Source organism: Oryx dammah, unplaced genomic scaffold (assembly GCF_014754425.2).
Source record: "Oryx dammah isolate SB20612 unplaced genomic scaffold, SCBI_Odam_1.1 HiC_scaffold_5, whole genome shotgun sequence".
Taxonomy (NCBI): domain Eukaryota; kingdom Metazoa; phylum Chordata; class Mammalia; order Artiodactyla; family Bovidae; genus Oryx; species Oryx dammah.
In genome coordinates, this window is record NW_024070189.1 from 98,659,306 (window position 1) to 98,683,717 (window position 24,412).

Here is a 24,412-nt window from a genome sequence, read left to right on the forward strand (position 1 = left end):
CGGGTGTACATGCATTCCATTTCATTTTATTTTAAGATGGACATTTTGACAGTTTCCATATTAATTAGAAAGATCCTAACCAAGGGATTTATGCAAATATATCCCTACAACAGCATTTTTTGTAACGTATGTATCCTAGTATCTCTTCTCTCTCTCTCTGGATACTCACATAAAAAATATGTGAAGATGGGCTCACTAAAGTGATTTACTTTGCAATTATTTTGTTATCTGTGAGGTTGTATATATATTTCCATTTGTTAATCATTTGCTTTCTCCACGAAAAGTTGTATGTGAGAGCCCTTAGCTTTTGTATAGTATGGCTGGATTATAAACATAAAAAATAATTTGAGGTTTTATTTTTTCACAAAATTATTGCCTGCAGTTTAGTTGTTTTATGTATCTATAGATATATGTATGGGGATATTTGAAATTCTAAACTATGTGTGCTTAAATTATCAATCATATGGTGTTCTTCCCATTGCTTTCAATTTTTAAAAATTTTTTTCTGACTGACATAACTGACCTATCACTTTATATTCTTCATGTGCAAAACCTTGTTTTAAACAAGAATAATAATAAATGTTCTCATGCATAATTACTGTGAATAAATAAATTTATACACCTATCTCTAATTTTATCTATTTTTCTGTATTGTCCCATTCAGCCTTTGTGATTAAATGTATTTCTAAAGGTTATGTCACCTTTGGTCATCATGTAGAGAGCATTCTTCTCTATCTTTGGAATAAAAAAGGTCACCTTAATCTTCCATAGGGCTTTCCTGGTGGCTCAGGAGGTAAAGAATCTGCTCATAATGCAGGATATCCGAGCTCAATCCCTGAGTTGGGAAGATCCCCTGGAGGAGGAAATGGCAACCCACTCCAGTATTCTTGCCTAGGAAATCCCATGGACAGAGGAGCCTGGCAGGCTACAGTCCATAGGGTCACACAGAGTCAGACAAGACTGAGCGACTAACACTTCACTTCAATCTTCTGTAAATGTATTTGAATCCATGTATCTTCATATGAGAATAAATTATAACTGGACTATTCCTCTCTCCTCACATTTTAAAATCTGTTCTGCTATACTCTTTTATTTCCAAGTCTTGGACAATTTAATATTGAACTGTAGCCCATGTTAATGTCATTAAATTATTCCTATTTTATATCTTTACATAAGAGAACTGTAGACTTTCATTCAGTTTTGTTATATTCAATTATTTTTAAATCTTCATACTTAATTTCATTCTCATTGACATTTTCCCATAGGTTCTTGGTTTCTTTTAAAATTTCTTTTTCTGTGTTATGTATGCATATCTATTCATACACTTTTCCACAAATGCATGAACAGCTTCCAATGCATATCCTAAATGCTCTTTATGTTTCAGTACAGTCTTTTTTCTACCTGTTTCCCATTTTTCTTATTTATCAATATGCACCAAGGACTTTCTTCTTGTACAGTACTAGTTTATTATTTTCAATATCTGTTTAATAATTCATGGTAGGGAATGTGCTATTTACACTATGAATGGTCTTCTATAACCTTTCCCTTTAAAGTGCTGTTGTATCATCGCTACAAAAATATTTGAGATTGTTAAGTTCTAACTATTGTTCTGACCGGGAGCAGCTATGTTTCCAGAGAACACTGAGGAATGCTTGTACAAATGTCTGTCTGTCACACTGAGGAGGGATGGCTGGAGGCCAGGGATGCTCTAGACATCCTATAAGTCACAGGCCAGATCCCATCACAGAGAACACCTGCTTGAGAATATCAATAATGCTGAGACTGAGAAACTTTGAGTTAAAAAACTTCTATACTTGTAATATCTATAGCATTCTTCAGAATGTTTTCCCAACATTGTAACACTATAAATTTCTGTCAGCAGGAATAGATAGTATCTGTTTGCTCCCTGTTTCAAGGTACCACTGCAAACAGTGTGACAGCTCTTTAAGTGTTTCCAAGGCTGTTGGGTGTGGAAAAGATTGTTGTTTTCTAAACTAGTACTGAGTTTGATCAGATTCACGTATTTGATCACCATTCTAGTTTACTTGTTATTATCATATAGCGATATATTATATGTATATTGTGTGTGTGTGTGCTTAGTCACTCAGTTGTGTCCAACTCTTGCAACCCCCTGGACTGTAGCTAACCAGGCTCCTCTGTCCATGGAATTCTCCAGGCAAGAATCCTGGAGGTGGTTGCCATTTCCTACTCCAGGGGATGTGAAATATTTTTATGGCCAAATATTTCTGTTTATGTATACATATACATTATATGTTTATTACTCTACCATTATCAGCCTTTCAAATAAGTTTTTAAAAGCTAGTGCTTTTCAGTTGGCATTTGGAGGATGTTCTGGCCATACAAATACTTCACCTTTTATTTAATTAAATATGGTTTCTTTTTACTTGTCAGTTTCTTGCCTTAATTAAAATTCCTTGCCCCACCCATAGATTGTAATATGTCATTTTCTATATGTTCACCCAAAATTATTACTCTTACAGTGAATAGATAGTCCCTGTGATTTTTTGGTAATACGAATGAGGGGGGGGAATACTTCATTTTCTTCCAGGTACATATCCACTTTTACCAGCTTTTATTCAATAATGTAGCCTTGCCAAATAAATTGAAATATAACCTTACCATATATTCAGTGTACATCTATACTGAGACCTAATTCATGATTCAGTCAACAAATAATAACTGAGCATCTACTATATGCCACTATTTCTAGGAGCATTGTCTATTATATTCATTATGTCTATAGCTTTGCCAATTTAATTTCTAATCCACGTGACATCATTAAGTCATTACAATTTTTTCCATCTTTCAGTTAGTTTTTTAAAATTGAAGTATATCTGATTTACAAAATTATATTCATTTTAGATGTGTGACATAATGACAGCATTATTATAGATGATATACCATATAAAGTTTTTATAAAATGCTGGCTATGTTCCCTGTGCTGTACAAAGTACCCTTGCAACTTATTTATTTTATACATAGTAGTTTGTGCTTCTCAATTCCATGCTTCTATCTTTCTATCTTGACACTTCCCTCTTTCTTTTCCTCAGTGGCGACAGACAAAGCAAATGTTAACGCTTATATATAGAATCTAAAACAAACAAAAAAAAGAATATACCCAACAGACTCACAGATGTAGAGAATGAACTACTTTTGTTTCAGTTAGTTTTTGATGCTCCATTAAATTTTGTTTAATATAGTTTCTCTGAAACTAATCTATTTAACCTGGCTTTATTCTATCTGCCCTTCTTTTTATTTCATAATTTCACATTTACTTAAATGTTTTCCTATAGTCACCCACCTTTCTGCAAATAAGAAATGAAAAAGTAGATGAAGTCTCTAATGATTAGGATATTACATTATAGTGGCAACATTAGGCGTGCTAAGTTGCTTTAGTCATATCTGACTCTGTGATCCCTTGGATGGTAGCCACCAGGGTCCTCTGTCAATGGGATTCTCCAGCAAGAATACTGGAGTTGGTTGCCATTTCCTCCTCCAGGGGATCTTCTTGACCCAGGAATGGGACCTGCATCTCTTATGTCTCCTGCATTGGCAGGCAGGTTCTTTACCACTAGTGTCACTTTATTTTTAGATGGCAACATCATAGTACAGTGAAATAAGCATGTGTGTGACATAGTGTACTCGGGCTTAAATCATTTGAAGAAAGTTATCCACAATAAGATAATGGATATTCAGGATGTGCTCAAGATTTACAGAGCAGGGTCTGGAAAAGTCTTTGCATTTTGGACAAAGATAAGAACCAGGATTAAAGTGTACCCATGGATTTATAAAAGAAAAATAAGACAAAATATTAAACCCAAGAATAACAGATAAGCAATTGCCTATAGTCTATAAATTCATTGAATGCAAAACAACAAAAAAAAGAGCTTTATTATTCTTTGTAAATCACATTAAGTTTGATAACAATGATTAAAAACCTGGCCTCTGGACTCAGATTGTTTGGGTTAAAATACCAACTGTGTAGCTTTGAGACCCTGGGAAAATCATTTCACTGCTCTGTGCTTCAGTTTCGTGTCATGAAAAACTAAGATAATAACGAAACTGCTTCGTAAAGTTATTGTGAAGATCAAGTGAAACAATCCATTTAATGCAGTGATTCATGTTAAATATTCAGTTAGGTATTAGCCATTTGTTGTTGTTAGCCATAAGTCATGTCCAACTCTTTTACCACCCCATGGACTGTAGCCTGCCAAACCCCTCTGTCCAGGTGACTTCCCAGGCAAGAATATTGGAGTAGGTTGTCATTTCTTCCTCCAGAGGATATTCCTGACCCAGATATTGAACCCAAGTCTCTTGAATTGGCAGGCGGGTTCTTTACCACTGAGCCACCAGGGAAGACCTAAATGTTAGCCATTAGTATCTTTTATAACATCATGCTCAATAGATATTTATTAAATAAATGAACAGTGGAACAGTGAGATATTAAATTCACGTTTCAGGTTTATCTGTATTGGATCAATGTTATTTGAAGATATTTAATATGAAAAATATTTATTAAAAATGTTAATTTAAAACATGCTTACAAAAACAAACAAAAAAAAAGCACTGCCCTATAAGAAAACTGAGACAGGGCTTGCTTCATTCCCTATCAGACTGTTCTCAGAGAGACAGTAGTCTTGAAGCAGGATCTTATTTCCCTGTCCTTGTATTGAATTTAGCTGTTAGTCCACCAAGAAGTGAAAGTGAAAGTCACTCAGTCATGACCGACTCTATGGAATTCTCCAGGCCAGAATACTGGAGTAGGTAGCCTTTCCCTTCTCCAGGGGACCTTCCCAACCCAGAAATCGAACCCAGGTCTCGTGCAATGCAGGCAGATTCTTCACCAGCTGAGCCACAAGGGACACTCAAGAATACTGGAGTGGGTAGCCTATCCCTTTTCCAGTAGATCTTCCCTACCCAGGGATCGAACGGGAGTCTCCTGCATTGCAGGTGGATTCTTTACCCACTGAGCTATTAGGGAAGCCCTAGACCACCAGGGCTAGAAGCAAAGTTCCCTGATTCTTACCCTATTTGAAAGCAAAAATATTTCAAGGAGGCAAAGACTGCAAAACAGGTACAAAGTTTATTATTAAGAGACACAGCACAATAAATGGAAGGATACCCAGAGAAGCAGTTTATTTATTTAAATCAGTGCAGAAATACACCCCCAGAGAGGAATGCTGGTGTCCTGAATGAGGAGCATAATAAAAAGGTGATTTAAAGCATATACATAGGACAGTCCTTCTGGGTCTTTGCTTACACTTGGCCAGTTAACTTTTTTCTTTTATCACACCTGATTGGTCCTAGGACCCTCACCAAGACACATGCACAACTTTTTGCTAAGATGGATCCCATCACAGACCTGTGGCTGTGTGTCCACACTTATTTTGGGATGGCACCCCCTCCCTTCTTGACTCCCAAGGAGCTTCCCTGCACATGTGCAGACACAGAAGTCTTCCTTGACCTCAGGAGTGGGCACTTAATCTCTTTACTTCAGCAGAAATCAGTTTCTGCCTCTAGCTTTGTCCTTGGAGTATCTGGGTGGGAACAAAACTTCAATTTTACTCCACTTGACCAACACCAGCTGTCCAGTCCAGGGGCAGGGCTCATCTATCTCCTACTTCAAGACCACAAAAAATAAATTCTAAAAATATGGAAAAGTCTCAGGACAAATCTTATACTGCTTAATATAAGACATACTAAACTCTTACTGTGTCTGCCCTTTTGTGAACTGTTGATTTATTCCTTTTGCTTATTTTTTCTTGGATATTCAATCTGTATGGTGTTTCACATCATACACATATCACTGTCTGTTACTGGAATAAAGGAACTTTTTCCTATTGACATCAAGGAGATCTTACAGAGGCTGGAACTTTGCCAAACCGAAGAAGTTATTCTTCATCACATTGTCTTAGAGAACATTTGAGCTTACTAGATCATTTTCCAGCAATATACATTTCATTTCTTTTAGTCTCTCTTGTACTTAAATATATATATATATATATTTATGGCTGTCCTGCATCCTCATTGCTGCATGTGGGCTTTTTCTAGCTGTGGCACCGCTACTCTTCCTTGTGGTGCACTGGCTCCGCATCATGGTGGCTTCTCCTGTTGCTGAGCATGGGTTCTAGGTGCACAGGCTTCAGTAGTTGTGATGAATGGGTTTTGTTGCCAAGTGACATATGGGATCTTCTGGGAGCAATGATCAAACCTCTGTCCCTCAGGTTGGCAGACAGATTCTTAATCACTGGACCATGAGGGCAGCCCTCTATCTTACTTTTTAATATGGGGAGGGAGGAGGGAGGGGGGTTCAGGATGGGGAACACGTGTTTATGTATGGTGGATTCATGTTGATGTATGGCAAAACCAATACAATATTGTAAAGTAATTAGCCTCCAATTCAAATAAATAAATTTATATTTTTAAAATTGAATAAAATAAATGTCAGAAAGACTCATACCTAAAAAGAACCCCTAGTTTATTGGTCCATGGAAAGCTTAGAAAGTGGAATTTCTTCTTTTTTTTTTTTTTTACTTTACAATACTGTATTGGTTTTGCCATACATCAACATGAATTAGCCACAGGTGTACATAAGTTCCCACTACTGAAACCCCCTCCCACCTCCCTCCCCCTCCCCATACCATATCGCTGGGTTACCCCAGTGCACCAGCTCCAAGCATCCTGTATCCTGCATCGAACCTAGACTGGCGATTCGTTTCTTATATGATATTATACATGTTTCAATGCCATTCTCCTAAATCATCCAGCCCTTGCCCTCTCCCACAGAGTCAAAAAGTCTGTTCTGTACATTTGTGTCTCTTTTGCTGTCTCGCATACAGGCTTATCATTACCATCTTTCTAAATTCCATATATATGCATTAGTATACCGTACTCAGATTTTTCTTTCTGTCTTACTTCACTCTGTATAATCAGCTCCAGTTTCATCCACCTCATTAGAACGGATTCAAATGTATTCTTTTTAATGGCTGGGTAATACTCCATTGTGTATATGTACCACAGCTTTCTTATCCATTCATCTGCTGATGGGCATCTAGGTTGCTTCCATGTCCTGGCTATTATAAACAGTACTGCAATGAACATTGGGGTACAAGTGTCTTTCAATTCTAGTTTCCTTAGTGTGTATGCCCAGCAGGGGGATTACTGGGTCATAAGGCAGTTCTATTTCCAATTTTTTAAGGAATCTCCACACTGTTCTCCATAATGGCTGTACTAGTTTGCACTCCCACCAACTGTGTAAGACAGTTCCCTTTTCTCCATACCCTACCAGCATTTATTGCTTGTAGACTTTTAGATCACTGCCATTCTGACTGGTGTGAAATGGTATCTCATTGTGGTTTTAATTTGCATTTCTCTGATAATGAGTGATGTTGAGCCATGTGTTTGTTAGCCATCTGTATGTCTTCTTTGGAGAAATGTCTATTTAGTTCTTTGGCCCATTTTTTGATTGGGTCGTTTATTTTTCAGGAATTGAGCTGTAGGAGTTGCTTGTATATTTTTGAGATTAGTTGTTTGTCAACTACTTCATTTGCTATTATTTTCTCCCATTCTGAAGGCTGTCTTCTCACCTTGCTTATGGTTTCCTTTGTTGTGCAGAACCTTTTAATTTTAATTAGGTCCCATTTGTTTACTTTTGCTTTTATTTCCAATATTCTTGGAGGTGGGTCATAGAGGATCCTGCTGTGATGTATGTCAGAGAGTGCCTATGTTTTCCTCTGAGTTTTATAGTTTCTGGTCTTACGTTTAGATCTTTAATCCATTTTGAGTTTATTTTTGTGTATGGTGTTAGAAAGTGTTCTAGTTTCATTCTTTTACAATTGGTTGACCAGTTTTCCCAGCACCACTTGTTAAAGTGATTGTCTTTTCTCCATTGTATATTCTTGCATCCCTTGTCAAAGATAAGGTGTCCATAGGTGTGTGGATTTATCTCTGGGCTTTCGATTTTGTTCCATTGATCTATATTTCTGTCTTTGTGCCAGTACCATACTGTCTTGATGACTGTGGCTTTGTAATAGAGCCTGAAGTCAGGCAGGTTGATTCCTCCATTTCCATTCTTCTTTCTCAAGATTGCTTTGGCTATTCAAAGTTTTTTGTATTTCCATACAAATTGTGAAATTATTTATTCTAGCTCTGTGAAAAATACTGCTGGTAGCTTGATAGTGATTGCATTGAATCTGTAGATTGCTTTGGGTAGTATATTCATTTTCACTATATTGATTCTTCCAATCCATGAACACTGCATATTTCTCCATCTATTAGTGTCCTCTTTGATTTCTTTCACCAGTGTTTTATAGTTTTCTATATATAGGTCTTTAGTTTCTTTAGGTAGATATATTCTTAAGTATTTTATTCTTTTTGTTGCAATAGTGAATGGAATTATTTCATTAATTTCTTTTTCTACTTTCTCATTATTAGTGTATAGGAATGCAAGGGATTTCTATGTGTTGATTTTATATCCTGCAACTTTACTACATTCATTGATTAGCTCTAGTAATTTTCTGGTGGAGTCTTTAGGGTTTTATATGTAGAGGATCATGTCATCTACAAACAGTGAGAGTTTTACTTCTTTTCCAATTTGGATTTTTTATTTTTATATCTTTTTCTGCTCTGATTGCTGTGTCCAAAACTTTCATAACTATGTTGAACAGTAGTCGTGAAAGTGGGCACCCTTGTCTTGTTCCTGACTTTAGGGGAAACGGTTTCAATTTTTCCCCATTGAGGATAAAGTTTGCTGTGGGTTTTTCATATATAGCTTTTATTATGTTGAGGTAACAGTTAGACATGGACATGGGACAACAGACTGGTTCCAAATAGGAAAAGGAGTACATCAAGGCTGTATATTGTCACCCTGCTTATTTAACTTCTATGCAGAGTACATCATGAGAAACGCTGGACTGGAAGAAACACAAGCTGGAATCAAGATTGCCGGGAGAAATATCAGTCACCTCAGATATGCAGATGACACCACCCTTATGGAGGAAAGTGAAGATGAACTCAAAAGCTTCTTGAGGAAAGTGAAAGAGGAGAGTGAAAAAGTTGGCTTAAAGCTCAACATTCAGAAAACAAAGATCATGACATCCGGTCCCATCACTTCATGGGAAATAGATGGGGAAACAGTGGAAACAGTGTCAGACTTTATTTTGGGGGGGCTCCAAAATCACTGCAGATGGTGACTGCAGCCAGGAAATTAAAAGACACTTACTCCTTGGAAGGAAAGTTATGACCAACCTAGATAGCATATTCAAAAGCAGAGACATTACTTTGCTGACTAAGGTCCGTCTAGTCAAGGCTATGTTTTTTCCAGTGGTCATGTATGGATGTGAGAGTTGGACTGTGAAGAAGGCTGAGTGCTGAAGATTTGATGCTTTTGAACTGTGTGTTGGAGAAGACTCTTGAGAATCCCTTGGACTGCAAGGAGATCCAACCAGTCCATTCTGAAGGAACCCTGGCATTTCTTTGGAAGGAATGATGCTAAAGCTGAAACTCCAGTACTTTGGCCACCTCATGCGAAGAGTTGACTCATTGGAAAAACTTTGATGCTGGGAGGGACTCGGGGCAGGAGAAGAAGGGGACGACAGAGGATGAGATGGCTGGATGGCATCACTGACTGGATGAACGCGAGTCTGAGTGAACTCCGGGATTTGGTGATAGACAGGGAGGCCTGGTGTGCAGTGATTCATGGGGTCTCAAAGAGTCGGACATGACTGAGTGACTGAACTGAACTGAACTGATGTTCCTTCTATTCCTGCTTTCTGGAGAGTGTTTATCATAAATGGATGTTGAATTTTGTCAAAGGCTTTCTCTGCCTCTATTGAGATAATCATATGGCTTTTATTTTTCAATTTGTTAATGTGGTTAATTACATTGATTGATTTGTGGATATTGAAGAATCCTTGCATCCCTGGAACAAAGCCCACTTGGTCATGGTGTATGATCTTTTTAATGTGTTGTTGGATTCTTTTTTTTTTTTTTTTAATTTTTTATTTTACTTTACAATTCTGTATTGGTTTTGCCATACATTGACATGAATCCACCACGGGTTTTTGCTAGAGTTTTGTTGAGGATTTTTGCATCTACGTTCATCAGTGATATTGGCCTGTAGTTTTCTTTTTTTGTGGCATCTTTGTCAGGTTTTGGTATTAGGGTGATGGTGGCCTCATAGAATGAGTTTGGAAATTTACCTTCCTCTGCAATTTTCTGGAAGAGCTTGAGTAGGATAGGTGTTAGCTCTTCTCTAAATTTTTGGTAGGATTCAGCTGTGAAGCCGTGTGGACCTGGGCTTTTGTTTGCTGGAAGATTTCTGATTACAGTTTCAATTTCCGTGCTTGTGATGGGTCTGTTAAGATTTTCTATTTCTTCCTGGTTCAGTTTTGGAAAGTTGTACTTTTCTAAGAATTTGTCCATTTCTTCCACGTTGTCCATTTTATTGGTATATAATTGCTGATAGTAGTCTCTTATGATCCTTTGTATTTCTGTGTTGTCTGTTGTGATCTCTCCATTTTCATTTCTAATTTTATTGATTTGATTTTTCTCCCTTTGTTTCCTGATGAGTCTGGCTAATGTTTTGTCAATTTTATTTATCCTTTCAAAGAACCAGCTTTTGGCTTTGTTGATTTTTGCTATGGTCTCTTTTGTTTCTTTTGCATTTATTTCTGCCCTAATTTTTAAGATTTCTTTCCTTCTACTAACCCTGTGGTTCTCCATTTCTTCCTTTTCTAGTTGTTTTATGTGTAGAGTTAGGTTATTTATTTGACTTTTTTCTTGTTTCTTGAGGTATGCCTGTAATGCTATGAACTTTTCCCTTTGCACTGCTTTTATAGTGTCCCACAGGTTTTGGGTTGTTGTGTTTTCATTTTCATTTGTTTCCATGCACAATTTGATTTCTTTTTTGATTTCTTCTGTGATTTGTTGGTTATTCAGCAGCGTGTTGTTCAGCCTCCATATGTTGGAAATTTTAATAGTTTTTCTCCTGTAATTGAGGTCTAATCTTACTACATTAAGATCAGAAAAGATGCTTGGAATGATTTCGATTTTTTTGAATTTACCAAGGCTAGATTTATGACCCAGGATGTGATCTATCCTGGAGAAAGTTCAGTGAGCACTTGAGAAAAAGGTGAAATTCATTTTTTGGGGGGTGAAATGTCCTGTAGATATCAATTAGGTCTAACAGGTCTATTGTATTATTTAAAGTTTGTGTTTCTTTGTTAATTTTCTATTTAGTTGATCTATCCATAGATGTGAGTGGGGTATTCAAGTCTCCCGCTATTATTGTGTTATTATTAATTTCCCCTTTCATACTTGTTAGCATTTGTCTTACATATTGCGGTGCTCCTATGTTGGGTACATATATATTTATAATTGCTATATCTTCTTATTGGATTGATCCTTTGATCATTATGTAGTGTCCTTCTTTGTCTCTTTTCACAGCCTTAGTTTTAAAGTCTGTTTTATCTGATATGGGTATTGCTACTCCTGCTTTCTTTTGGTCTCTATTTGCGTGGAATATCTTTTTCCAGCCCTTCCTTTTCAGTCTGAATGGGTCCCTTGTTTTGTGATGGGACTCTTGTAGACAACATATATAGGGATCTTGTTTTTGTATCCATTCAGTCAGTCTTTGTCTTTTGGTTGGGGCATTTAATCCATTTACATTTAAGGTAATTATTGATAAGTATGATCCCATTGCCATTTACTTTATTGTTTTGGGTTCGGGTTTATACACCCTTTTTGTGTTTCCTGTCTAGAGAATATCCTTTAGCCTTTGTTGGAGAGCTGGTTTGGTGGTGCTGAATTCTCTCGGCTTTTGCTTGCCTGTAAAGCTTTTGATTTCTCCTTCATATTTGAATGAGATCCTTGCTGGGTACAGTAATCTGGGCTGTAGTTTATTTTCTTTCATCACTTTAAGTATATCTTGCCATTCCCTCCTGGCCTGAAGCATTTCTATTGAAAGATCAGCTGTTATCCTTATGGGAATCCCCTTGTGTGTTATTTGTTGTTTTTCTCGCTGCTTTTAATATTTGTTCTTTGTGTTTGATCTTTGTTAATTTGATTAATATCTGTCTTGGGGTGTTTCTCCTTGGGTTTATCCTGTTTGGGACTCTCTGGGTTTCTCGGACTTGGGTGATTATTTCCTTCCCCATTTTAGGGAAGTTTTCAACTATTATCTCCTCAAGTATTTTCTCATGGTCTTTATTTTGGTCTTCTTCTTCTGGGACTCCTATAATTCGAATGTTGGAGCGTTTCATATTGTCCTGGAGGTCTCTGAGATTGTCCTCATTTCTTTTAATTCATTTTTCTTTTTTCCTCTCTGATTCATTTATTTCTACCATTCTATCTTCTATTTCACTAATCCTATCTTCTGCCTCCGTTATTCTACTATTTGTTGCCTCCAGAGTGTTTCTGATCTGATTCATTGCATTATTCATTATATATTGACTTTTTTTAAATTTCTTCTAGGTCCTTGTTAAACCTTTCTTGCATCTTCTCAATCCTTGTCTCCAGGCTATTTATCTGTGATTCCATTTTGATTTCAAGATTTTGGATCATTTTCACTATCATTATTCGGAATTCTTTGTCTGGTAGGTTCCCTATCTCTTCCTCTTTTGTTTGGTTTGGTGGGCATTTCTCCTGTTCCTTTACCTGCTGGGTATTCTTCTGTCTCTTCATCCTGTTTATATTGCTGCATTTGGGGTGGCCTTTCTGTATTCTGGCAGTTTGTGGAGTTCTCTTTACTGTGGAGTTTCCTCACTGTGGGTGGGTTTGTATTAGTGGCTTGTCAAGGTTTCTTGGTTAGGGAAGCTTGTGTGGGCATTCTGGTGGGTAGAGCTCGATTTCTTCTCTCTGGAGTGCAATGACATGTCCAGTAATGAGTTATGAGATGTCAACGGTTTTGGAGTAACTTTGAGTTGCCTGTATATTGAAGCTCAGGGCTGTGTTCCTGAGTTGCTGGAGAATTTGCATGGTATGTCTTGCTCTGGAACTTGTTGGCCCTTGGGTGATGCTTGGTTTCAGTGCAGGTATGGAGGCATTTGATGAGCTCCTATCAATTAATGTTCCCTGGAATCAGGAGTTCTCTGATGTTCTCACGATTTGGACTTAAGCCTCCTGCTTCTGGTTTCCAGTTTTATTTTTACAGTTGTCTCAAGACTTCCCCTTCTATACCACACCGTTGATAAAACATCTAGGTTAAAGATGAAAAATTTCTCCACATTGAGGGACACCCAGAGAGGTTCACAGAGTTACATGGAGAAGGGAAGAGGGAGGTGGGAGTTGGAGGTGACCTGAATGAGATGAGGTGGAATCAAAAGAGGAGAGAGCAAGCTAGCCAGTAATCACTTCCTTATGAGTGCTCCACAGTCTGGACCGCCTGGAGATGTTCACGGAATTATACAGAGAGGAAGAGAGGGAGGAAGGAGATAAAGGTGGTCAAGAGTATAAAAGAGGGGAATGAAAAGGAGAGAGACAGACTCAGCCAGTAGTCAGTTCCCTAAGAGTTCTCCACCGTCTGGTACACACGGAGATTCACAGAGTTGGGTAGAGAAGAAAAGGGGGAGGGAGGAGACAGGGGCGATCTAGTGGAGAAAAAGGAGAGTCCAAAGGAGGAGAGAGCAGTCAGGCCAGTAATCTTGCTCTCAAGTATAAATGAGTACTGAAGATTGGGTTTTTGAAGGTACAAAATTGATAACAAATACCAAAAAGCAAAGATTAAAAATCTAGAGGTTGGATTTTCAAAAATACAATATTAAAAAATAGAAGAAGAAGAAAAAATAAAAAAAAAACATAGTCACAAGAATTATTTAAAAAATAATAAAAAATAAAATTTAAAAAATATATATACAAAGTTTGCTTTAAAAATGGGGTCTTTTTTGGGGGGGAAGTAATAGTAGGTTATAAAAATGAAAACTAAAGGAGAAATAGAGGACTTAAAAATTAAAAAGTGTTAAAGAAGAAGAAAAAGAAAAGAAAAAACAAACATCTAAAAAAAGAATGATCATAAAAATGGTAAAGATATATCTAGGACTTTCTCTGGTGTTGTTGTGGGCATTGTGGGGTCAGTTCATTTTCAGATAGTTCCTTGGTCCGGCTTATATTTCTCAAGATCTATAGGCCTCTTCCTACGTAGTGGGTACTAATGACAGGATTTTAATCTATTGCACCTGTCACTTCCAAGATGGTTCCCTCTGTTTTGGCTTCTTCTATTTGCTGGTCTCTTCAGTGTCTGATTTCTGCCCTGACAAAGTGGGGGTGGTGGTGGACAGGTTTTTTTAGGCTCACTTGTTCAGTCGTGCTGTGGGGAGGGAGGGATGCTGCAAACAAATAACACTGGCGAGTGCTTGCAGTGTCCCAGCCACGCTGGGCCTGCCCCCACTCACGGTGCACACAGCTCAGGTTCTAGGTTGCTCTGCTGGGAACCGTCTGAGGCCAGCCCTGGGCTGCATGCACCTCCCAGGTCTAAGCCGCTCAGGCTGAGGCACTCAGGTAGTCCTCAGAGGCTCAGACTGGATGGGCCTGCGTTTTGTGCCCTTCCCAGGTCCAGGTCTGAGTAGCTGAGGTGTTTGGTGAGCATGGTCACTGCGACTTATCACCTCTCCTGTCCCTGCTGCTCAGTTTTCTGGGTGTACAGCTGGCATACTTTCTCAGGTGGATGATGACTGTCCAGAACCCAAAGAAGTCTTAGTTAGCAAAGCCTGTTTGCAGTTTCGTAGGTAATGTCTCTCTGGGGCTGCTATTGACCTTTTCCAGCCCTTCTGACTCTGGCTGCCTGTCACTGGAGGGGGATGGTCTGCAGCCAGCTAATTCTGTTCTGTCCTTTGTTCTGTGCGCAGTCCTGGCGGTGTCTTATGTTAGAGCTTTTCGCGCTGTAGCCATCCCACAGCCTGCTTTGCTAGCCCAAGTTAGCTCGCTCTGGTTACACTCAGGGCATTCGGGGCATTCGGCCCGATCCTTGTAAAGCAATGCAGCCCTTGCCTCCCTGCCCAGCCCTCGCTTGCTAGTGGTGGATGCAGGCGTCTGTACTCCTTCTCCGCTGGGGGAGTTACTTGTGGACTCATAATCTGTGGGTTTTAATTATTTATTTATTTTTCCTCCCTGTTATGTTGCCTTCTGTGCTTCCAAGGCTCGCCACAGACTCAGCAGTGAAAGTGTTTCCTGGTGTTTGGAAACTTCTCTCTTTTTAAGACTCCCTTCCCGAGACTAAGCTCCCTCCCTACCTCTTTTGTCTCTTTTTTTGTCTTTTATATTTTTTCCTACCTGTTTTAGAAGACAATGAGCTGCTTTTCTGGGTGCCTGATGTCCTCTGCCAGCATTCAGAAGTTGTTTTGTGGAACTTACTCAGCGTTGAAATGTTCTTTTGATGAATTTGTGGGGGAGAAAGTGGTCTCCCTCTCCTATTCCTCTGCCATCTTAGGACTGCCCCCCCCAGAAAGTGGAATTTCTGCGTACTATTTATACATTTTTTTTTTTTTTAGGAGAAAGATAATCTGATTTGACCAGCCTCAATGTAATGACACAGGCAGGTAGTTCTAGGTGAGAAGTGCATGGTAGTAACACAGCCCAGGAGGATCTGGTATATGTCTGTGCCCTGTGGCTTGAGAGCAGTTCCTAAAGCAGAGGCACCTGGGCTTATATATCAAGGTGACATAACACAGAGGTCAGAATGAGGGATGGTATGGGGAGGGAGGTGGGAGGGGGGTTCAGGATTGGGAACACATGTACACCCATGGCAGATTCATGTTGATGTATGGCAAAACCAATACAATATTGTAAAGTAAAAAAAATAAATTAATTAAAGGAAGATGTCTTAAAGACCTCAAAAAAATAAAAAAGAATTCAGTCAACAGATAGCATTAAGAATTTTGTTTGAGTTGACAGGAAGCCTTGGCAACAAATTAATAAAATGCAAGAAAGAACATATAAAAAGGGATTCTCTGCGGACTGAAGTTTCAGCTGTAGCAGGGAAGCCACCTTGTTCCTCAGCATCCCTGACACCATCTCTAATCACTCCCCATCTTGCTCATCCCTCTGCCCCAGTGGCTTCCTTGTTTGCATCTGAACATGTGGAATAAATATCTTCCTCATGTCCATGGCAGTGGCCATTCCCTCTGCCAGACACATGCTCCTCCTGACTTCATACTACATCATTCTTTCTTTCTTGAGGTGCCTGCCGAATTATCACCTGTTTGCAAGCCTTATTTGAACACTCAGCAGAAGATAATATCTCCTACCAATATTTTGTTTTTAATACATGGATTTGTTTCCTTCATAGCATTTGTCACCATCTGACATACTTATTTGCATATCATTTTCACCATCATTGGATGGTGGGGTATTTATTTTTTATTTTTATTTTTTTGAGAGATAATTTTTATTTTTAATATAAATTTATTTATTTTAATTGGAGGTTAATTACTTTACAATATTGTATGGGTATTTATTTTTAAGCACCCTATCTTATTGCCTATGTGTTCTTGGAATGTGGTTGGTACTTGAAATATGTTCCTCAAATACATGAAAGAATTTCTTCTTACAATTGCAGCATATGTGATCTTTTTTAGAATATGCTGAGAATGGGGCAAAATTTCCTATGCAGAGATGAAATGAGTAGGGCATAATCTCAAGAAAAACTTACCTATAACCAATTAAAATCAATTTATTGACTGCAAAATAAAAATTGTCCAGGTTCAGTAATATGGGTAATGCCCATTGGTGTGAAAATTATTCATGTTCTGTTCTGACACCTTTCTTAATAACTCAGTGATGTATTTTGCATCAGTGCTGCTGGCTGGTGATCCCCTTGTTAAGTTAATATCCTCCATATATGCAATCTCTTCACCTCAGTGAAAGAATAAAGCATTTTCCACCTGTGCATCTCAGCTCTCAGGTGTCTCTTTATTTTATTGTAGGAGCTTAGGACTATACCTTAGTTCTGCAGCTACCCATGGCTCAAACTTAAGTGCAAAAGCCTCAGTGATGTACATAGGTGTCACACTCATGATGAGCCCATTTCTCTAGAGTTTGAGGAATAAAAACATAAATGAAGTTCAGAAGAGTCCCTGTGTGATGACAAGAATAAAATGGACAGATATCCTGGGTGTGATGAAGTACTCTCAACTGCACAGTTCAAGGCCTTGGAACTAAAAATTGTGGTTCTTTAATCATTGTAGAATCAGCTTTGCTCTGTCCATTTACTTCCTGGAATTTTTATATTTTTTAATTAAAATTCTTTATGCAGTGTCAGTAACTCATTTTTTAATATAAATTTATTTATTTTAATTGGAGGTTAATTACTTTACAATATTGTATTGGTTTTGCCCTACATCAACATGAATCCGCCATAGGTATACACGTGTTCCCCATCCTGAACCCCCTCCCACCTCCCTCCCCGTACCATCCCTCTGGGTCTGGGTCATCCCAGTGCACCAGCCCCAAGCATCCAGTATCATGCATCAAACCTGGACTGGCGATTCATTTCATATATGATATTATACATGTTTCAATGCCATTCTCCCAAATCATCCCAAATCAGTAACTCATTTCATTAAGCTTTTTCCTCAGCTTAATATAAAGCCATTTTTAAAATTTGTATATTTTTAAATTTACAAACTTTGCCTATCTTTGCATAGAAATATATGGAAATTTTCAATTCTTTATAGGGTGAGACATCAATTTCTCAATGATAATTTCTGTTCTGACATTTTTCTTAATAACATGGTGATGCATTTTGCTTCCCAAGTAATTTTTTCTTGTTTTCCCAAAAGAGTAGTTGTTGTTATATTACTCATTTTAAAAAATACAATTAAAACCCAAAATAATTTGTAGAATTTTTTACTAGAGGAAAATCTGAGACCATGATTTTTTTCACCTTTGTGTAAATCATTACTTTGTATGTCATATCTTAACTGTTTGTCCTGATAAAGTGAAAGTGTTAGTCTCTCAGTCGTGTCAGACTTTTGTGACCCCATGAACTATAGCCTGCCAGGCTCCTCTGTCCATGGAATTCTCTAGGCAAGAGAACTAGAGTGGGCAGCCATTTGTAGACTTTAATTGTGTGTGTATATGTGGGCATTGAGTTTTATTCTCCTCAAAAGGATCTTATTCTCTTATTCAGCTCCATATCCACAGTGCCTGCTCTAGTGACTGTTGAAATGGTCACAAAATACACGTCAGCAGTTGGAGTCTACATTGAAACAAATTTGAGTAAATAAAATTTATTTATTTAATGTTACTTATTATACTTAATATGGCTTTTGAGTTAGGGAAAACATGAATACAAAGAAAAATTTTAAATTTGCCTTGTATTATTAAGTGAAATATTTATCATGCTATATATCTACACATTGAAGTATGAAAGATCAATGTCCCTGTGAAAGGATGTGTTTCACTGGGGTGATGGTTTGATGTGCTTAAGTTGTTTTTTATTGAATATTCTTCCTGATTTCATCTTGAAATATTTCAATGATGCCTGTAGATGCTACTCTTTCCATTGCTCTAAACAAAATTAAAATTTTTATGATCATTAAATGTTCAGTGATTAACAATATAAATGTCATATAATAGATATATAATATATACTATATAATATACACTACATATTATAAAATACATATTATATAGTATATATACCATACACAATATACACTGAATAATGTATTATATATATCATAATATATAATATGTAGTATTGTTTATATTTGTGTGTGTGTGTGGTGTGTGTGTGCACGCTCAGTTGTTTATGACTCTTTGCAATCCCATGGACTACAGCCTCCAGGTTCCTATGTACATGGAATTTTCCAGGCAAGAATACTGGAGTGGGCTGCCATTTCCTTCTCCAGATGATCTCCCAACCCAAGGATTAAACCCAAATCTCCTGCATTGCAGATGGATTCTTTACCACTGAGCCACAAGGAAAGCAGAGGCCCTGTGAGTCCCACCCATATCACCTTGATCCTTTACATTTCTGAGGTTTTCAGAATAACTGCCAACAGTTACCTCCTAAATCTCTTCACCTAGGGGCTTTACCTGACCAGCAAAATCTCTCTGCCTACTTGCATGGTTATCTGACAGTGACAGTGGTATAATAATTGCACCCTCAGGAGAGGAATTCTGCATTTTCATTTATTTTCTTGGGCTCCAAAATCACTGTGGATGGTGAGTGCAACCATGAAATTAAAAGATACTTCCTCCTTGGAAAAAAAGCTATGACAAACCTAGACAGTGTGTTAAAAAGCAGAGACATCACTTTGCTGACAAAGGTTCCTATAGTCAAAACTATGGTTTTCCGTGAGAATTGAACCAGAAAGAAGTCTGAGCACTCAAGAATTGATGCTTTAGAACTGTGGAGCTAGAGAAGACCCCTGAGAGTCCCTTGGACTGCAAGATCAAACCAGTCAATCTTAAAGGAAATCAACCCTGAATATTCATTGGAAGGACTGATGCTGAAGCTGAACTTCCAACATTTTGCCACCTTATGTGAAGAGCCAACTCATTAGAAAAGACCCTAATGCTGGGAAAGACTGAATGCAGGAAGAGAAGGGAATGACAGGATGAGATGGTTGGATGGCATCACTGACTCAAGGGGCATGAGTTTGAGCAAACTCTGGGAGATAGTGAAGGACAGGGAAGCCTGGAGAGCTGCAGTCCATGGGGTCACAAAGAGTCAGACATAAGTTAGCAACTGAACAACAACAATAATATAAACTAGATTCTCCTGACATCTAACCTGGTCTCCTGGGAACAGAGTATCAAGAATAATTTCCTGTCTAACTAGACCAGTGCCCACAGGGAAGTGTTGTGCTCAGAGGTGGGAGTAACAATGGAAACAGTGCCTAATGAGCAGACATGGGGAGCAGTAAGTATCTCCTCTGCTGCAGTCCCTCAGTCTATACAACCTAGAGCTGCACAGGACATGGTTGTTGGTTTTGAAGTCCTACATCTGAATAAGGACCAATGCTTCCCTCTTTCCTTCTGACCTGCCTGGGAACAGAGCTCCAGTCCATCATTCACCAGCCAGGGAGGAATTTGAATATCCACACAGGAACTTTCTTTTCACAGTCCCCATCTAGTTGAGTGTGAGAGTTCTATAGGTACTTCAAGAAAGGTTCAGAGAGAATGGAAGTAGAAAACTTTTACCTGAGGTCACCCGAGTACTTAATCATCTTATACCAGAGCAGAGATATTAGTCATGCTGTTTTGCTAGGTTGACTAATTATACTTTGTTTATTTAATATGTTCAAAGGAGAAGTGTCGGATAGACTCAGCAACACAAGAGTCTTTGCTGACCATTAAGTGATGGGAATGGAAGTCTGATTCGGAGACGTGAATGAAGGAGGAATTGGGAGCTCAAACTGGTTCCGGTAAAGTAGAGCAGATTAGAAGTTTATAATTATAGAGAAAAAGAAACCTAGGTTTGGAGGCAAGAGCGGTGAAACACACACCTTTTTTCAGCATTCTAAGATGGGATATATTTGACATCTTCCATTTTTTTTCACATCTATTGAATTAGGTACTGCCTTGGAACAGAGTTCTTGAGACATACATTTCACAGTATCTTCTCTCACATTGAGTGTTCACATGAAAAAGCTGTATTTGATATGCAAGATGGTATACTACTGAGCTTTAGTTTGCAACTCTTCGTTGCCAAGTGGTAAGAAGGCAATGGAGACATTTATGAGGTAGAAGAAAATAATCAGCCAAACTCATCACAAGTTATAATCATTCACTTAGTGACAGGAAACAAGTATGTTAAGTTTTGTATATACATTGAGTAAATTTGCCTACCAACTTAGAGGAATGGATACCTCTTCACCCACTTTTTGTGTAAAGATATTAATGGTTAGAAAGGGTCTGTAGTCTCACTAAATACAAACAGCTGATACACGGTAGTTCTGAGATTCAAACAGGGGTTTTCTGACTCAAAAACTTTTCATTTAAAATCATTTAAAACCTCTGTACCACCTATGTTTAAAATTCTCATCTATTGTTGAACATCGTATATTTTCTGTTGTAAATTGTGGGCTAATTCCCTTTGCTCCTTTCTCTAGTAGAGTTCAGTTAGTAAAATGCTTTATCATTACAAAGATAATGATTCATGTTTCCTTTGACAAATTCCTTTAGGGTATCTTATTAAGTATTCTGGGCATCAAGGGAGTATAACTGGGTTTGAGATGCTGCTGGAAGCAAGGAGTCTCTCTTTTTCACTGTCTCCCAGAGACTGCCTGAGTTTATTAGATCTTGTTTTGCAAATAAAGGGGTTCAGCATGGGAGTTACCATAGTGCAGATCACTGAGGCCATCAGACTTATCCAAGAAGATGAAATACCTGCAGAACTGAGATACACATGCTCCAAGGACTGTGCCCTAGAGCAAGGCAACCACTAAGAGGTGGGATCTATATGCAGTGTTTCTTTTCCTCCACATGCTCTACTCTTTCTTCTCTCTCAATTCTTTTTTTTTAACTTCTTCTCCAGGGATCAAACCTGGGTCTCCTGCACTACAAGCAGATTCTTTACCATTTGAGCTACCAGGGCAGCCCAGCATAAATTTTCTTTTAGGAGAAGGCAAAAAAAGAGCTCATATTAAATGCAATACCACTTCCTTAAGAGGCTTTCCAACTTTAATTTAGGTACTATTTCTACATTCTTTATGATAAAGATAATTTGCTATTAATAGATAGCACAATGTCCTAATTATTGTGACTGGAAGTAGGAAAAGCCAACAAGTAACAAACCCAGCAGACCATAATGTGCTGTATGTATGTGTGTGTGTGTGTGTGTGTGTGTGTGTGTGTGTGTGTTTGCAATGAGCATTTCTCCGGGCAGTGATACTTGAGTTTATGTATTCCAAAATGGACACATCCTGCAATGTTAACAGCAGAAAGGCATAAGGAGTGGATCCACTTCTACTCAGAGGAATGAATCAAAGCAAACAAAAAAAAATGAGAGGAATAACATGTGAATTAAGGTCTCACCTGTAGCAGGGAGGTCACCTTGTTCCTCAGCAGCCTCTGACATCATCTCCCTGTTGCTTATTCCCCTAGACACTTTGGCTTCCTTTTAAGTCTAGAATTTGAAACAAGTGACAAACTTAGGACCTTTGCACTGACTCTCCAACAGGGCACACTCTTCCACCAGGTAATTTTGTGTCTCTGCTTTGTCTTTCTTCTGGCTTCTGTTCAAATTTCTCCTAGTTTGCAGATCTTCTTCAACTTGCATTAAAATGTAACACCTCCATTCACTCTATTTATACTTATTTTTTTCCCCTAAAACCTGTGACCAGGTATATGCTTTTTGTTTGCTAATTTATATTCTTTCTTTATTATTTATCATTGGGAGTCTCATCAGCATCCTATAATTTTAGCCCAGAATACAGTCAATTGTTGTAGTTTAATAGTTAATTTATGTCTGACTCTTTTGCAATCTCATGGACTATAGCCTGCCAGGCTCCTCTATCCATGGGATTTCCCAGACAAGAATACTGGAGTGGGTTGCCATTCCTTCTCCAGGGGATCTTCCTGACCCAGGTATTGAACTCTCATCTACTGCATTGGCAGGTGGATTCTTTAGCACTGAGCCACCTGAGAAGGCCAAGACACAGTATTCAACATAAATTCCTCAAATGTATGAAAGAAGTTTGCATTTAAACTGTGTAATAAGATTACCTGTCAGTGGAAAACCTGCCTATGGGAATTTCTATTCACTGTTGTCACAGCTTCCCTGGTGGCTCAGACCATAGAGTCTGCCTGCAATGCAGGAGACCTGGGTTCAATCCCTGAGTCAGGAAGATCCCCTGGAGAAGGGATAGCAACCCACTCCAGTATCCTTGCCTGAAGGATTCCATGGACAGAGGAGACTGGTGGGCTGCAGGCCATGGGGTCACAAAGAGTCAGACACGACTGAGCGACTGAACTGAAATGAATTGATTACACTTATGATGTCACAGAAGGCCATTTAAAATGACTGAATATAATTTACAACATTTCACTATACTAAGGTCTATAGGTGTAAAAATTAGTCATTTTTTTTTCTGTCCTAGTAGTGATCACCACCACATGGTACCAGGCAACAATACACAAATTTCAGAGTTTGTTCTTCTGGGATTTTCAAAGGAACCAGGATTGCAGCCCTTCATATTTGGTCTTTTCCTATCCATGTACCTGATCACTGTGTTTGGAAACCTGCTCATCATCCTGGCCATCATCTCAGATTCTCACCTCCACACCCCAATGTACTTCTTCCTCTCCAACCTGTCCTTTGTAGACATCTGTTTCGTCTCCACCACTATTCCAAAGATGCTGCTGAATATAATAACTCAAACCAAAGTCATTACCTATGAAGACTGCCTCACCCAGATGTATTTTTTCCTACTGTTTGTACAGTTGGACAACTTCCTTCTGACTGTAATGTCCTATGACCGCTTCATAGCTATCTGCCACCCCCTGCACTACACAGTCATCATGAACCCTGTTCTCTGTGGACTGCTGGTGCTGATATCATGGCTAATAGATGCCTTGAATTCCTTGTTACAAAGCTTACTGGCATTACGACTGTCTTTCTGTACCGTCTTAGAAATCCCCCACTTTTTCTGTGAATTCAAAGAGGTGATCCAACTTGCCTGTTCTAATACCTTTCTCAATAATGTGATGATGTATTTTGCAATTGGGCTGTTTGGTGGTGGTCCATTCACTGGGATATGTTACTCTTACTCTAAGATAGTTTTCTCCATAGGTGGAATCTCATCAGCTCGGGGGAAGTATAAAGCATTTTCCACCTGTGCATCTCACCTCTCAGTCGTCTCCTTGTTTTATTGTACAGGCTTAGGAGTGTACCTTAGCTCTGCTGCTACCCATGGATTACACTCAAGTGCAACAGCCTCTGTGATGTACACAGTGGTCACACCCATGCTGAACCCCTTCATCTACAGTCTGAGAAACAAAGAGATAAAGAGATTTCTAAGAAGATTTTTTGGGATGGCAGCTATAAAAGGGCCAATTGTCTTGGGGCTGAAGAAGTGTCAGTTATTACAGCACTCAAAGCATTAGAGGCAGAAATTGTGATTCTTGATCAGATTGCAGAAAGAGCTCTTATTCCTTATATATATTTCCTGATCTTTCTATTTCTTTGATTTCAACTTCTCCATATAATTTAAGTAAGTCACTTGATTAAGCTTTCTATTCTGTCTGGTATATGGATATCTTTCCTTACTTCTCTAAGTTTCTTAATTTTTTCTGAAATTGGATAAGAAATATTTGAAAATTTCCATTTATTTCATAGGAAAATTTTTGTTCCTCAGTTCTTCCCTGTAAATGAGAGCTATCTTCCCAAGTAATTTTTTTTAATTTTCCATAAAGAATTGTCTTGTGTTGTATCACTCACATAGAAAGA

At 38.3% G+C, this 24,412-nt stretch overlaps 1 protein-coding gene across 1 annotated transcript; it reads left to right on the forward strand.

The window, feature by feature from the left end:
- The first annotated feature begins 23,052 nt into the window (after positions 1-23,052).
- Positions 23,053-24,069, forward strand: LOC120864616 (olfactory receptor 7A17-like). Its single transcript, XM_040241651.1, has one exon. It carries the CDS (start codon positions 23,080-23,082, stop codon positions 24,067-24,069), a length of 990 nt encoding a protein of 329 aa, XP_040097585.1. The 5' UTR covers positions 23,053-23,079.
- Positions 24,070-24,412: the final 343 nt, after the last annotated feature.